Source organism: Argentina silus (assembly GCF_951799395.1).
Source record: "Argentina silus genome assembly, chromosome: 12".
NCBI classification, from domain to species: domain Eukaryota; kingdom Metazoa; phylum Chordata; class Actinopteri; order Argentiniformes; family Argentinidae; genus Argentina; species Argentina silus.
The window spans coordinates 13,493,843-13,507,070 of NC_139666.1; the positions used below are offsets into that span (position 1 = coordinate 13,493,843).

Consider the following 13,228-nt stretch of genomic DNA (forward strand, 5'->3'; position numbering starts at 1 on the left):
TGTATTAAGTTATTGATTGATCTTTGATGAGACGCGTAATTAGTAACAAAAAAAAAAATGTTTTAGATATAGACATTACTCCTGCAAATAGATTTTGTTACTCAATACCTTGAAGATCATTTTAAAATCGCTCTTGACAGTGTGTGAAATGTATCATAAGATATCTATTATTTTAATATCTCATGCAGCATACCAATGCTACTGTATTAGTCTCAGTGTTAGTATTTAGGAGGTGAATAAGCTTGCAGTGGGTGCTTGATACTGTAAAACAATCTAGATAAAGTATCAACTCTACTGGTATAAAGACAGTATAACGTATCAGCACAACTGATAACAACACTCTAGCTTTGCTTTGTTAAAATCACTAACAGTCAATTACTTTTGTCACATATTAGACAGCAAAATATCTTGCAGGATATTAGTACACACTGTATATGTTTTTTCAAGATATAAATTATTCTAAAAAAAGAATGTGCATCTACTGTATTCTGAGTGGCACATTCGTGTACAGTAAACTTTGAACTAATGAAGATAATCCAGAAAAATGTTGCATACCCCCGTCCAACAGATAAGGCAAATGAACAAAGAAAATGTAGGGGTAATGTAAAATGGCTCAGCCTTAGTTCTATTATTTATCTGTGATTTCATGTAGCATGTTGTCTAGCATATCAATTCAAATTCAATTGTTAAACCTACAGTACTTGTTCCACATAAAGAAATTGAAGTGTTTTCCTGATTTTGGTGTTTTGTCTGCTTTATAGAAAGTATTACCTTCTGTATTACTGCCTTGATGCCTTGATTTGAATGAAGGACCATTACATTTTGACTTGACTGCCATGACTGTGATGATATAATCTCACTCAAAATGTTGCACTGCTCTGAACCAGTCTTCAGATTTTTGTATGCAACATGATGTATTATCTTTAATGCAGCATATGAAGAACATACATTTGAATGCAATGGAAATATGATGGCATGTGAAGAAAGTTCAGAGGTCAGGGTACAGTTGTATAACACAGGGATTGTGAAATAGTAGGTCTGGCCTAAGTGCATTGTAAGCAATCAGACAGATGTTGACTATGTTCCATCACCATTGACATGTCCTCTGTGGCAATACGGTCAGTCTGGTCACAGAGGGCACATTTTTTAGCAAGGCAACATGGGTTCAAGGCTACACTTGCACCTGGGGATCAGTGTAAGAATCATAACCCAGCTGGATCATTGGTGACCATCCAATCCTCTCTTAAAGGGGACTCTAGCACCCTACAGTGGCTAAGCCTCTCTACAGGCAAAGCAACTGGTGTAAAGGTGGAAGCCCAGCAAGATCCTCCCCAGTATCTGTGATTCTTTGGCACTCAGCACAACTCACCCCTCTAATACAGTCAATGCCAGTTAATGTCTCCTGAGTGAGCTCCTCAACAACCAACCAGTTCTTCAGACATCCAACCTAAAGCACAATGAATTCAGAGATTGAGTCTGAGTCGATAGACAGGGAGTGTGGTGTAACTCCTGGCTGAGCTGGCTGAGTTTGAGTGTGTTACAGGGATGTGGACAGGCCTGACAATACTGTGAATGTTAGAACTGAGAAATGCAGTGTCAACTCACAGTGACATTTATCTTCACTTCATCTTAATTTATTTTATTTTATTTTATCATATCTTATTAACTTCCTGTTCAGCTACCTCAAAATTAAATTAACAAAAACAATTATTTGGTGTTTGCACAAAGCTGACATATCAAAGACTTCACAGGTACATTATAGCTTGCTGTACTACTAACTAAATATTGAGTACAGTACTGTATGACAGTAGTTTTCTTTTTTGGAGATACATGCAATACAGAGGATTTCCTGTTGTAACACATAGCTAGTTGCTACCCTTTGGTAACTTCAAACATATTTGACTGGTGTTTTGTTGGTGCAGAATCTGCAAATCCAATTTCTAGACATAATTAGCACATTTCTTATAGTGGATCCTTGCCGTGTGTGATTTCCTGTTTGGTCTCTCTATTCAGCTGAACAAAATAATGCTGCATCCTGTGGCTCTGCAGAAATCTGAAATAACCACAGTGCTAGCCAACAGACTCACTTTAGCAGGTGCAGTGCATGTGCACTCATCAAAGACAGGACACACTACAAGGACATGTATTGTTAAGAGGATTTTAAATGTATCTTTAAGAATTTGAAACACAGAAAAGAGAAAACTTCAAAGTTTCCACCAGTTACTTTGCCAGCAGAGTACACATTACTGACAGTATCATACACCCCATCATGTTGCAAACAAACATAGAATCTCTCTTATCAATCACATGTATTAGTGTACCACAGTCACCCTCATGCCAAACTGAGGAGTTCAGCTGATTTGTTAAGATGGTTGTCAGGATTCTGTTTCCACTTTCTTGGTATTTACTCCCTGGTTTTGAGCACTGTTTTATACTCTAGTTATGCTGGTGTACTGTATGTCTGGCTCAGTCAGAAGTAAATGATTGTCATAAGAGGGCCAATCTAATATAAAAGCAAGAAAATACCAATAGATATGACTGAAACAAAGAAATGAACAAAAACAGTTCCCAGATTCCTTTATTTACGTTACTCTCAGGACATGGGATAGAATATAACATGACATGGGACATGGACAGGACATGGAACATGGGGCATGGGAACATGAAAATAAATGGACAATTATATAAATGACCAAATACATCTTTAAAAAAGTCTAGTAGCCTATCTAGTTGACCCCTTGACATGGCAAGCAAAAACATAAAATGCAAATTCAGATACTGAACTCAGCTCAAAATAGCCTAAACATATTTGTTTATGCAGTAGTGAAATTCATATTCATGAATTGAAGTCATTGCATTTCCTGGGATAATTGAGAGTTTTAAGCAATTAACAACATTCTAAATATGATCCTTGGGTTTGCCAAGCACGGTCTTGTGCATTCTGTTTGACTATACTGGAGGTCACACATAAGCATTCAAACTGGACGTCTTGCTGGTCCTGCTGGTCCCAGAGGCACTGCTGGTCCTGCTGGTCCCAGAGGCACTGCTGGTTCTGCTGCCTCTCTTGGGCCTGGACTTCCTGCTCTCTCCATCTTCTGTGCGTGGTGATGGCACTATGTAGGTTTGTTTAGCTGGAGTGGCTATAAAGTCAGTGATGTGATGGAAATCTTTCAGTGAACAACAATAAACGATGTTTGGTCTCAGTTGAGAGTTTTAATGCATATACAAAGTTTAAACAATTCTGCTTACGGTCGGATCAGCATTCCTTCACCAACAGTGTGGATTCAGATACTGATGCTGTGGCTGAGGAGAGGACCGTCCTTAACTCCAATGCTTGTACGTCATAGGTCTAGGGGTAAACATATTTGTTGCACCTCTTTGCTGATAAAGAAGCTGGGAAAGAAGCGTAGGCGTTGTGAGCTACTATCTCAAACCTCAGCCTGCGGTTAGGAGTGTTCCAAGGTCACACTCTGTCTATTGTATGATTGAAGGAGCAGTCGGTTTTGGTTCTTCCTCAGTCACATAATTAAAAATAACAAAGTACATTGGGTCACAGAGAGGTCAATACATTTCATATATGACTTAAGCAAAATAGTACAAATATATGTTTTGCCATTACAGCGACCCGGTAGGCTGGTAAGAGCTGTAATGGTTGAGTTAGCGCTTAAAGTATTGTTATCATTGCTGTCCTCGCATTGTGCACATGAATAGAAATCTAGAGTGGTAATACAATATATGTGAAACACACACCTTGATTTGCATCCTTCCTTCTCTGCAAAGCCCAAGATGATAGAGGTGATGAGCCCGACACACATGAATGTCCCCAGTCCATAAGGCAGAAGAACTGAGTATGATCCCCTAGGGATCAGGGGAGCATCTCAATAGTCCAAAGCGGCTTCCTCTCCATGTCTCTTTCCTTGCTTTGATGTAAAAGAACTGGCCTGGTGAAAGCAGATTACGCATTTAGCATAAGATATTAATCTTTCTGTACTATCCTGTGTTTTAAAATCTGTGTAAATAAAGAGGAGACGAATAGGAGGAGTGGAATCAAAGACTATTAAGACGCACCCTAGGTTTCGTTTCAGCTGAAATTTGTGGAGATGCATGACTTTTGCCAATTCAAAGGAGAGGAAAATGCGGACACGCGCAGTGGATAAAGTCATGAAAAAACATTTAGTGTCTTTGATTTTTTTTTAAATTTTCTCCCAATATCGTGAATCCAACTGAATTTGTACAAACTCAATAGTCTGTTTTGAGACAGTGAAATCATAGTGTATGCAACATCCAACCGCCCATCCCGCGGTGTATCTGTTCATCTCTTCCGCATCACTTGGATTTCCTCATCAGTCTTAACAAAGCAGCTCAACTCACATCCTCATATCAGTTTATTCACACTTATTCACACAGACCGGCAAACAACTCAATATTATCAAAGAAAACTATACATCATGATCGGTAAGTTCAAATATGTTTTTGGTAAGAAATACAGCAACTTTGTGTTACAGCTTACATGTGGCTAATATCCTCATTTGACCCTAAGACTACGGGCAACTTAATAGCCTACAGCTCGTTTTCTGTCATCTAAGGTTTAGCCGTTTCTTATAAAATGTCGTTTCTTATATCTCGCTTACTGATAAATTACTTGCGGTAGCCTACCTAGATTTGTATTGCTTTTAAAGTTGATAGAACAAACATTTAGGAACGTAGATAGGCTTATAATAAGTACGAAAATACGTTATTTTAAGACTACAGGTATTCAGATCTTTTGTGTACAAAATAACTAAATATACATGCATGATGTCTGGTTTGTCGATAAACTCTTTCCCTCCTGTCTTGTTCCGCACCCCGATGTTGCATAATGTCTGCTCTAGGCTGTCATCTTGCATACAATAGTAGGACAAAAATGTCGCAGTTCTTTTTCTGTAGCTGGTGAATTTCAATAGCCGATGTATGAAATCAACAAACCGCTGAGGTCGTGCAATTTTCTGGAAAAATTGTCTGAGATTAGAACATCATCATTCCTCCTCATCATTCCTTTCATGTAAGCCCTACAAAATACAAAATGTGGCATTCCAATGTCCTTAAGTCCTGACTCAACACATCCAATGCATTATTTTTGCATTTTTGCATTTTTTGTTGTTGAACACTGTTGAACTAAAGTGAAAAAACTGACGTGCAAATACGTTTACTCTAGCTGCACTGGTTTATTATAGTTATTTAACTGATACCTGTCTGGGCTAATCAACTACAGCCAAAGTCAGGGCCAAACAAGGAAAACATTTTACAAATGTGGAACAACTCTTTAATGGAATATAGGCTAAGACTAAGACTAATGTTGAGCTATTTTCCAGCTTTTCCGAAGGTTTTGCTGAGGAACAAAATCAACTGACAAAGATCTGAAGGATTTCAGCATGGCTGAACTATGCCAAATGGAGGTAGGCCTAAACAATGGAAACCTGATGTTCAAACTGTCATAGTACAGTATAGTAGACCGAATTCAAAATAGGAGGATTTGCACACCTGCTGCTTCCTGTGACTTATTGAAGAATGCATGATTTTACATCTACTCAGATACATATATTGATCAGCTGACATACTGAATTTTGCTTGTGGTTTTAGCTTAATATTGTTAGCAATAGTGTCATAGCCTTGAATTAAAGCAGCCTTTCTTATTTCAGAATGAAGGGGAAGACAGCCCGACTGAACCCCCGGCTGACATCGAGGATTGGAATAAACATCATGTGAAACATTGGGTTCTGAAGGAAGCTCGTGTGGATGCTGAATTCGCAAATATCTTGCTTCAGCAGGACATTAATGGGGCTAGTCTTTTACTTTTAGAGAAATCTGATTTAACTGATTTGGGTATAACTCTTGGGCCTGCAAAATTGATAATTCACAAGAGGGATGAACATTTGAAACTTAAAAAAGAGCAGTCCAATAATCCAGTAAATCAGTCTGGGAGACCGTGCAAGCCTTATCCTTTTCATCGACACCATGATGCCTGCAGATACAAGGTGAACAGCATTCTTGATGTAACAGAATCAGGTGCTTCAGACTATATAGAGCCCTGTCATGAATATAAAGCGTACACCAATACACAAGAGGCAACGGTGGTGGGCAAAATGACCAAGTTCACTGATGAGGTTATTCGATTTGCAGCAGCCTGCATGAATAGTCGCACTAATGGAACCATACATTTTGGAGTAGGTGATAAGCCAGACTTCATTCATGGACAAGTTTTGGGAGTTAGTGTTCAAGACACAGAGTCATATGAGAATGCACTGGAACTTGCCATTGAGGGTTATTTTGAGCATAAACATGTCCAGGCAGCTAAGATATGCATCAAACCACCTCGATTTGTTGAAGTCCTCAATCCTGATACAACATCTTCAGACAAGTTTGTGATAGAGGTAGACATAGTGCCAGACTTTGTGATCTGTCAAGAGGACATCTATCATGTTTACAGTTTGGATACAAGGAAAGCAAAAAGGAAGCCCAAAGGCAAAGAAACAGAGAAAAATGAACCAAAAGAAAGATCAAAACTCTTCTTTATTCGTGATAGAAGCAGCAGCAGAGATCTCCGTGCACAGACCACTCAAACTAAGCCATTGGAGGAATACCAGAGATTTGTTGACAACGTGACACAGCTGTCACAACTAAGAAAACAAGCAGAGGAAAAGCACCTTAGTGTGGTTAAAAGTAGTGTCCAGGGCTCCAGACTAAGTGAAATGATAACAGGTGGATCCCAATCTTTAGACAAGTCCCACTTTGAGCGGTATGTGATAGTGACCAACAAATCACATTCAGTTCAATTGCAATCCTTGGCATTTATTCCTGTACTTAACCCAACTGCTGTTTTGGACTTTGACCCAGAGTCATCAAAACATGGATTGAAGTGGCACTTCAATGAGCAGAGTGCAATAAATGGCCACTTGCCAGGGGAATATAAAATCACAGAGGCTATAGATGACATTGCTGAGAAGCTAAAACTGACTAGAAACACCAGTTGGGTTTTCTGCAATGGGGGTATCAATGGAGAGATTCCTTCAGATGTAGATGACTGGTTAATAGAGAAGGGAGCATCTGTACGAGATGTGATTTCATTCCTGTGCCGCAAAGATGTGCTGCCACACAAGAAATTCCTAGTTATTTTCTTATTGTTGTCTACTGTGAGTGAGAAAATGGACCCCCTGGTTGAGACTTTCAGCACATTCTGGCAGGAACTCAGAGGAACAGAGCAAATCCTTTGTATCTGTGAAAACGAGAAGGCATTCACCTGCTGGAGGGACCTAATTGAAGCCCGCTATGGAATCAACATTTCAGCAAGATCTATCTATGAGCTCAGTTTTGCAGAGATTAACGGCACCATCCTCAGTCTGTGGTCTGACAACCGTAAATCCAGCCGTTTCCTACCGTGTGGTGGAGGCAGCAAAGTGCTGTTGAAAAAGAAAATGGAGGGCAGACTGGACACACTGAATATTCTTTGTGTAAACCAGTGTGAGGGTGGAAATGAGGACAAGGCTTTAATTGAGGAGAGGTTCTACAAAGGAGGAAAAGTGTCATGGTGGAACTTTCATTTCTCTGAGCAGCCTGGTTCCATGCCATTCATTAAACGGGACAAGTTTGACTTTATCATGAACACTGTTATACCAGATTTGAGCTCACTGAGGAAAGCCTGTGTGTCCTTCAACCTTCTTCATGTCCCAGGATGTGGAGGAACAACACTAGCTATGCACATATTATGGGCATTGAAGGACAAATTCCGTTGTGCTGTTTTGAGAGACAGAACTGATTACACTGAGGTTGCCTACCAGGTGGTCCAGCTTCTGACGTATGACACAACAGAACCATCACCTCGGCTTCCCGTCTTACTCATGTTAGATGACTTTGAGGAGATGGATGATGTATATGATTTGCAGCAGCACATTGAGAAAGAATGTGTGAAGAGAGACATTGGCTCTAGGTCCCCACAGGTAATTCTACTCAATTGCATGAGGGCAGAGCCTTGGGAGCCGACTGAAGCAACAGAAGACACTGTATTAATTGGCAACAACCTCTCTGAAATGGAGCAGAGGCAGTTTGAGAAAAAACTAGAGGAGATTGAAAAGACCTACAAGAATGCAGAAACATTCTATGGTTTCATGATCATGAAGAAGAACTTTTTGCCAGAGTACATACAGGGTGTTGCTCGTAACACCCTAAAGAGCTTTAACATTGATCATAAACATGCACAACTCATTGCTGTTTTGGTCTTGTTGAATGTATACTGCAAGGGTGCAACCCTTTCAGTCTCTCTCTGTGAAGAGTTTCTTGGCCTACAAATCAAGCCACATTGTGGATCCTGCAGTGTTGAGGAGGGATTTGGGAAGTTTTCCACTCTAGTGACCTGCTGCACCGTGGAGGCTAAGGTTGTATTTGCGGCAGTAAGAATGATCCACTCAAGCATGTCTGTGCACTGTTTGCAGGAACTTACGACCACATACTCTGTATCCAAAGCTGAGATTACCAATCTACTGCTCACCACAGACAAGCTGTATGAGTGCGTACAGGGCAAAGACAAATTGATGCAAGATGTTCATGACATGTTGGTGAAGAGACATCGATCAGACAAGGGGGAAGATTCTAAGTTCTCACCACTCATCCTGGAAATTTCAAAGGAGACACCAGGGGCTGAAGAAATTCTGCTGATGAACGCTGCTAAGCGCTTTGAAAAAGATGCGGTCATCTCTCAGCTTCTTGCCAGATACTATTGCCTGAAGAGAAAAGATTTCAGAGAGGCAAAAGAATGGGCACGGAAAGCGAAAGATCTTTCCAAAGATAGCTCTTACATTTCTGACACATCTGCACAAGTTATCAAGCATGAGCTGAAGAGTGCAATAGCAAGTGACAAGGAGGTTCCCATAAAACCTGAAAAGCTGAGAGATTATCTAAAAATGGCCCTTTCAGCGACAGAGGCCTTCAAGGATACGCAAGAGATTGCAAAGAAGGAGGCTACTCTCAGGGTGCAAAACAAGAGAGACAACTGCCCATTCAACACAGTGGGATGCCTTGGAGAGATTCAGGTTGCAGTAATTATCATTGAAATCCTGAGAAAAATCCCAGTGTTTTCCGGCAATGTCCGTCATGACATACTGAGTGAGGTTCTCTCTGGGAAGGTTAAAATCCAAGAAGTTGCGAGGAATGATACCAAACACCATAAACATAACTCCTATTACTACATTCTCAGAGAGTTTGAGGATCTACTGTACAACCTCAGAACTAACATGAAGAGGCAATTTGATTTTCTTGACAATTTTTACATCAACTTGGGTCCCAGGTTCAGATTTAAAGACAGTCGAGAGAATATAACTCAACAGGATCTCTTCAGGTGTTTTCACCAATATGTTGAGCTCTTTTGCAAGACAGATTCCACAGAGTTGATGAAAAACAAGAACCTGAGTATCATGTTCCACATTCACAACGGAAGGCAATTTTTGGAGATGAGAAAAGCTGATACTCACTCTGGGATTCTTAAATGCCTCTCTAATGGTACCCCAACTGAAATAATGGAGAAGATTGTCCGACAGTATTCCTTCATTCTGAGTAATGTTTCTGACAGGACTGTCAGAGAAAGAGTCAACTTTATCTATGCCAATGTTGCACTAACCTGTGTCAAACCTGGGTCTCAACACATTCTCCCTTACAAGATGCTTCTTAATATTCTTTGCCAAGTTCTCCAGGGGCAAACCCCATACAACGATAGCTTGGCATTGCACTTCATTGCTGTCGCTCTGTTGTGGCCCCAGCAGATCCCAGTGTGGTCTGAGAAGAACCCAGTGGAATCTGAGAAGTTGGGAACCTATGTGTCACAGATGAGGACATCATTCTTCAACGAGATGAATTCCGTGTACAATGGGAAGAGGCCTGTTGTCCATTTCTTCCTGGGGAAGAAGCAGGGCTATGACCGCCTGATCCCCCTTGCGAACATTGAGAGGTGTGTAAGGGGAAGGGAGGAAAACATTGCGTCACTTTGGGAGAATGGCAAAATATGGAAACAAGAAGAAGTGAAGCAGCTTCTTTGTAGGGTAACAGGGGAGGTGCGTAGGAAGGTCATACTGGCAAATACCTGGAACACATCCTATAAGATAGAAGTCTGTCCAGCATTCAAAAGCCAGCTCTGTGGACAAGCAGAGGGAACAGGAGTGTCATTTTTCATTGGTTTCTCAATGAAGGGCCCCCTCGCTTATGACATCCACTGAACATTATGTCAAACTTAATGCACTTGAGATATACTGTAAGAGAAGTCAGTGATCATTGAGGATCTGTCAATAAATATTTAGTAATGGCAACAAAAAATATATTACTGAGATGCAGTAGAAATCCTGAAAGTTATTGCAGAGGTTTTTATTCTTATAACTATTTGTATCCATTGTGACATGAGTTGTTAAGTAAGGAAATTAATTTGAATTCTCTGTCCTGGAATGTTCTTATACTTGTGATCACATTAATTCATGCAAATACTTAACTATGTACTGTATTTCCTCATGATTACTATATTTTGTTGTTCAAATTGACTACGTTTATATTCTAACCATTGCATTTAATACATCTGTGTTTTGATATTGATATGATTATGTGATGTTGTTGTATGTGCAGTACCACTGTTGCCTTTTAAGAAACATTTTCCAATTATGATGGGTCTCCAAATGCACTAATATGTGTAAATTGTTCAATGACACAGAAGCACTTGATATTGTAACTATGATTGTAATCATGATTCCAGTATCAGTCAAAAGTAAAACAAAAAAGTGTTGAACAAACCAGAATATGTTTTATATTTTAAATTCTTCAAAGTAGCCACCTTTTGCTTTGATGACAGCTTTGCACACTCTTGGCAAGTTTGTCCAAACTTTTGACTGGTACTGTATATTGAGTTTTTCTGTAGTAAATGCTAGTTACAAAACAACATTGTGTATTGGAACATTACTGTAGGTTCCTGAATAGAGACCTGAGGAAGACCTAAAGGTTGTAGCATTGTCAATAAACGCACTTGGGATCATGAACTGCAGTTTGTGGAGTCCTTATCTGGGGGTCCTTGTTTTTGGTTATTGTTTTGAATGAACTTTCATAAATAGATGAAAAGGTTGAGCACACTTATGTATCATGATACAATAACTGAGTGACTATAAAATAGAGATATCATATTTATTAAAGCACTTTGCTGCCCTCTTTTTCTACACAGAAAACATAAATATGCTATGTTTACTAATAGTAGCAAATGTGTGCATGTCCTAAAGCCAGGGCTTGACCTTGACACCATATTTTAGAAAGTGCTTTACTTTGACTAAAACAACCCTCTTCATTGAACGGTCTTAATCATGTGATCTCATTGCTTGATAGCTACTGATTTATCATAGCCATTAAGCACTATTTTAAAGCTCAAATCTGCATACTGGACCTTTAAGGAATGGAAGACTACGACAGTTAGTACTTAGACAGGACCTAGGCAATAGTGATGATACAGTTGGTCACTATCAACATAGTTGGTTGTACACTCAATATAGATTTCTACCATAAAGGCTTGACATTATAGCCTATTCACCAGAGACAGTTGTTTTAGGAGCTGTAGTCTGATGCATGGCAGAAAAAGGGTTGAGGGAAATAATCAGGAAGTCCAGTCTATCAACCACTGATGGAAAACATCAGTGCATTCACATACCGTACTCCAACATGTACATTTGTGTATAAAAATAATGAAATCTGTCGTATGCATTTTTCTAACTACTGATCGAACTAGTGTCGAATTTTAAGTCTAGTACTACTATGCCGCCATTTGCAATGATGTTCTGCTTTCTTTGATTGGGATGTACTGCTGAAGTCTGACACATGGTGGCGCCTAAAGCTAAAGAGGCAAATGATAGGAGCCCTAAAATCATCTGTAGGATAACTGACTACTTGTCTGCACAAATGGAAAGTATCTCTGAAGTACCTCTTCAAAATTCAACACAAAGATTTACATGAAAACATCCAAGGGCCAAAGAGTGAGTTGAATGCAAACAGTGGTCCTAAATGCCTGCAGCTTTGATATTAAGCTTTATCAATCAATCAATCATTAATGCCAGAGGAAACTATTGTGTTAAGCCATGTGGACCTTCTTTAGATGGTCACCACCACTTATATATCTTATCAGAGTATTATGAGAGAAGAAATGAAAGTCATGAACTATTAACATACTATACTTTTGGAGCCTGAGAAGTATAGCTCGTTATTACTTGAGGATGAGCAGTGATTTATGGTCATTGCTTTACAGTGACAGATGGTGGCAAATCAGCTAGAGGCTCATGGGAGGTGGCATGTGTCACAAGGTGGAGAAAGTGTGACAGGTTTGATCTGGGTTGAGCAGGCAACCTGAGGCAGAGGCACAAACACAAAGGACAATTTCCAATAATTTATTCATAGAAGGCATTGTTTTACATAATCCACAGTTTAAACATTCTCAGTTCCAGTAGCGTTCTCCATCCATACTTCTATTTACATTTTAATTGTTAAAACCATCCTTACACAGGAACAGGAAGTGGCACAGGAAGTGGTGTAGACCAGGAAGTAAGCGTCCATCTTTTCAAGATCTCAATTTACCATTTCTGTTGAAACTTATACCATGTGCTCTTACCAAACATAACAACCGTGCTCCAGAATCCACCTGCCTTTGAACTTAATCACCTGGTGTGGGCGGCCACATGGAAACACGTGTGAGGTATAACACAAGTATTACCTGGTAAATTATCAGATGCAATTTCATACAATTACTAGACATTCTTGTGACACATTCTTATGTGCATGATCAGAAGTACAAGACTGTAGCAGAAGGTACACTAGAAGACTGCAGAGTCACTGCACAGAAAATTATACAGAAACAGTCCTACTCCACCGCTACCTGTGTCCTCCTTCCCTCTTCAGGGCAGCACCTTCCTGGATGACAGACAGGCCTGTGGTCCTCCTGGGTTTCCACTCACCTTGTAGGTGCCTGTGGTCACGGAGGTCTGAAACCACCTGATTAATATGGATGTGGTCATTACTGAGGCCTCTATGCTCAGGAGGGTGAGTGCTGACAAACTGACATTATAAAGTCATCTGTCTCTGAATGACAGCTGGGTTCCTATTTGGGGTGTGTGAATCTGGAGAACATGTCATATCATTGTGGAGCTCTCTGACAATGTGGAGATGAAAGGTGAAAAATTTAGTCCCTGTG

At 39.9% G+C, this 13,228-nt stretch overlaps 1 protein-coding gene across 3 annotated transcripts; it reads left to right on the forward strand.

The window, feature by feature from the left end:
• Nucleotides 1-4,151: 4,151 nt before the first annotated feature.
• On the forward strand, nucleotides 4,152-11,036 carry LOC310812732 (sterile alpha motif domain-containing protein 9-like). Of its 3 annotated transcripts, XM_083681422.1 has the most exons (4): nucleotides 4,352-4,455; nucleotides 4,927-5,041; nucleotides 5,352-5,435; nucleotides 5,679-11,036. In XM_083681422.1, exons 3-4 carry the CDS (start codon nucleotides 5,412-5,414, stop codon nucleotides 10,236-10,238), a joined length of 4,584 nt encoding a protein of 1,527 aa, XP_083537548.1. In that variant the 5' UTR covers nucleotides 4,352-4,455; nucleotides 4,927-5,041; nucleotides 5,352-5,411; the 3' UTR covers nucleotides 10,239-11,036. The 3 variants fall into 3 exon arrangements, with proteins under 3 accessions (XP_083537546.1, XP_083537548.1, XP_083537547.1); XM_083681420.1 differs by lacking the exon at nucleotides 4,927-5,041 and having other exon boundaries at nucleotides 4,152-4,455; XM_083681421.1 differs by lacking the exons at nucleotides 4,352-4,455; nucleotides 4,927-5,041 and having other exon boundaries at nucleotides 5,071-5,435.
• Nucleotides 11,037-13,228: the final 2,192 nt, after the last annotated feature.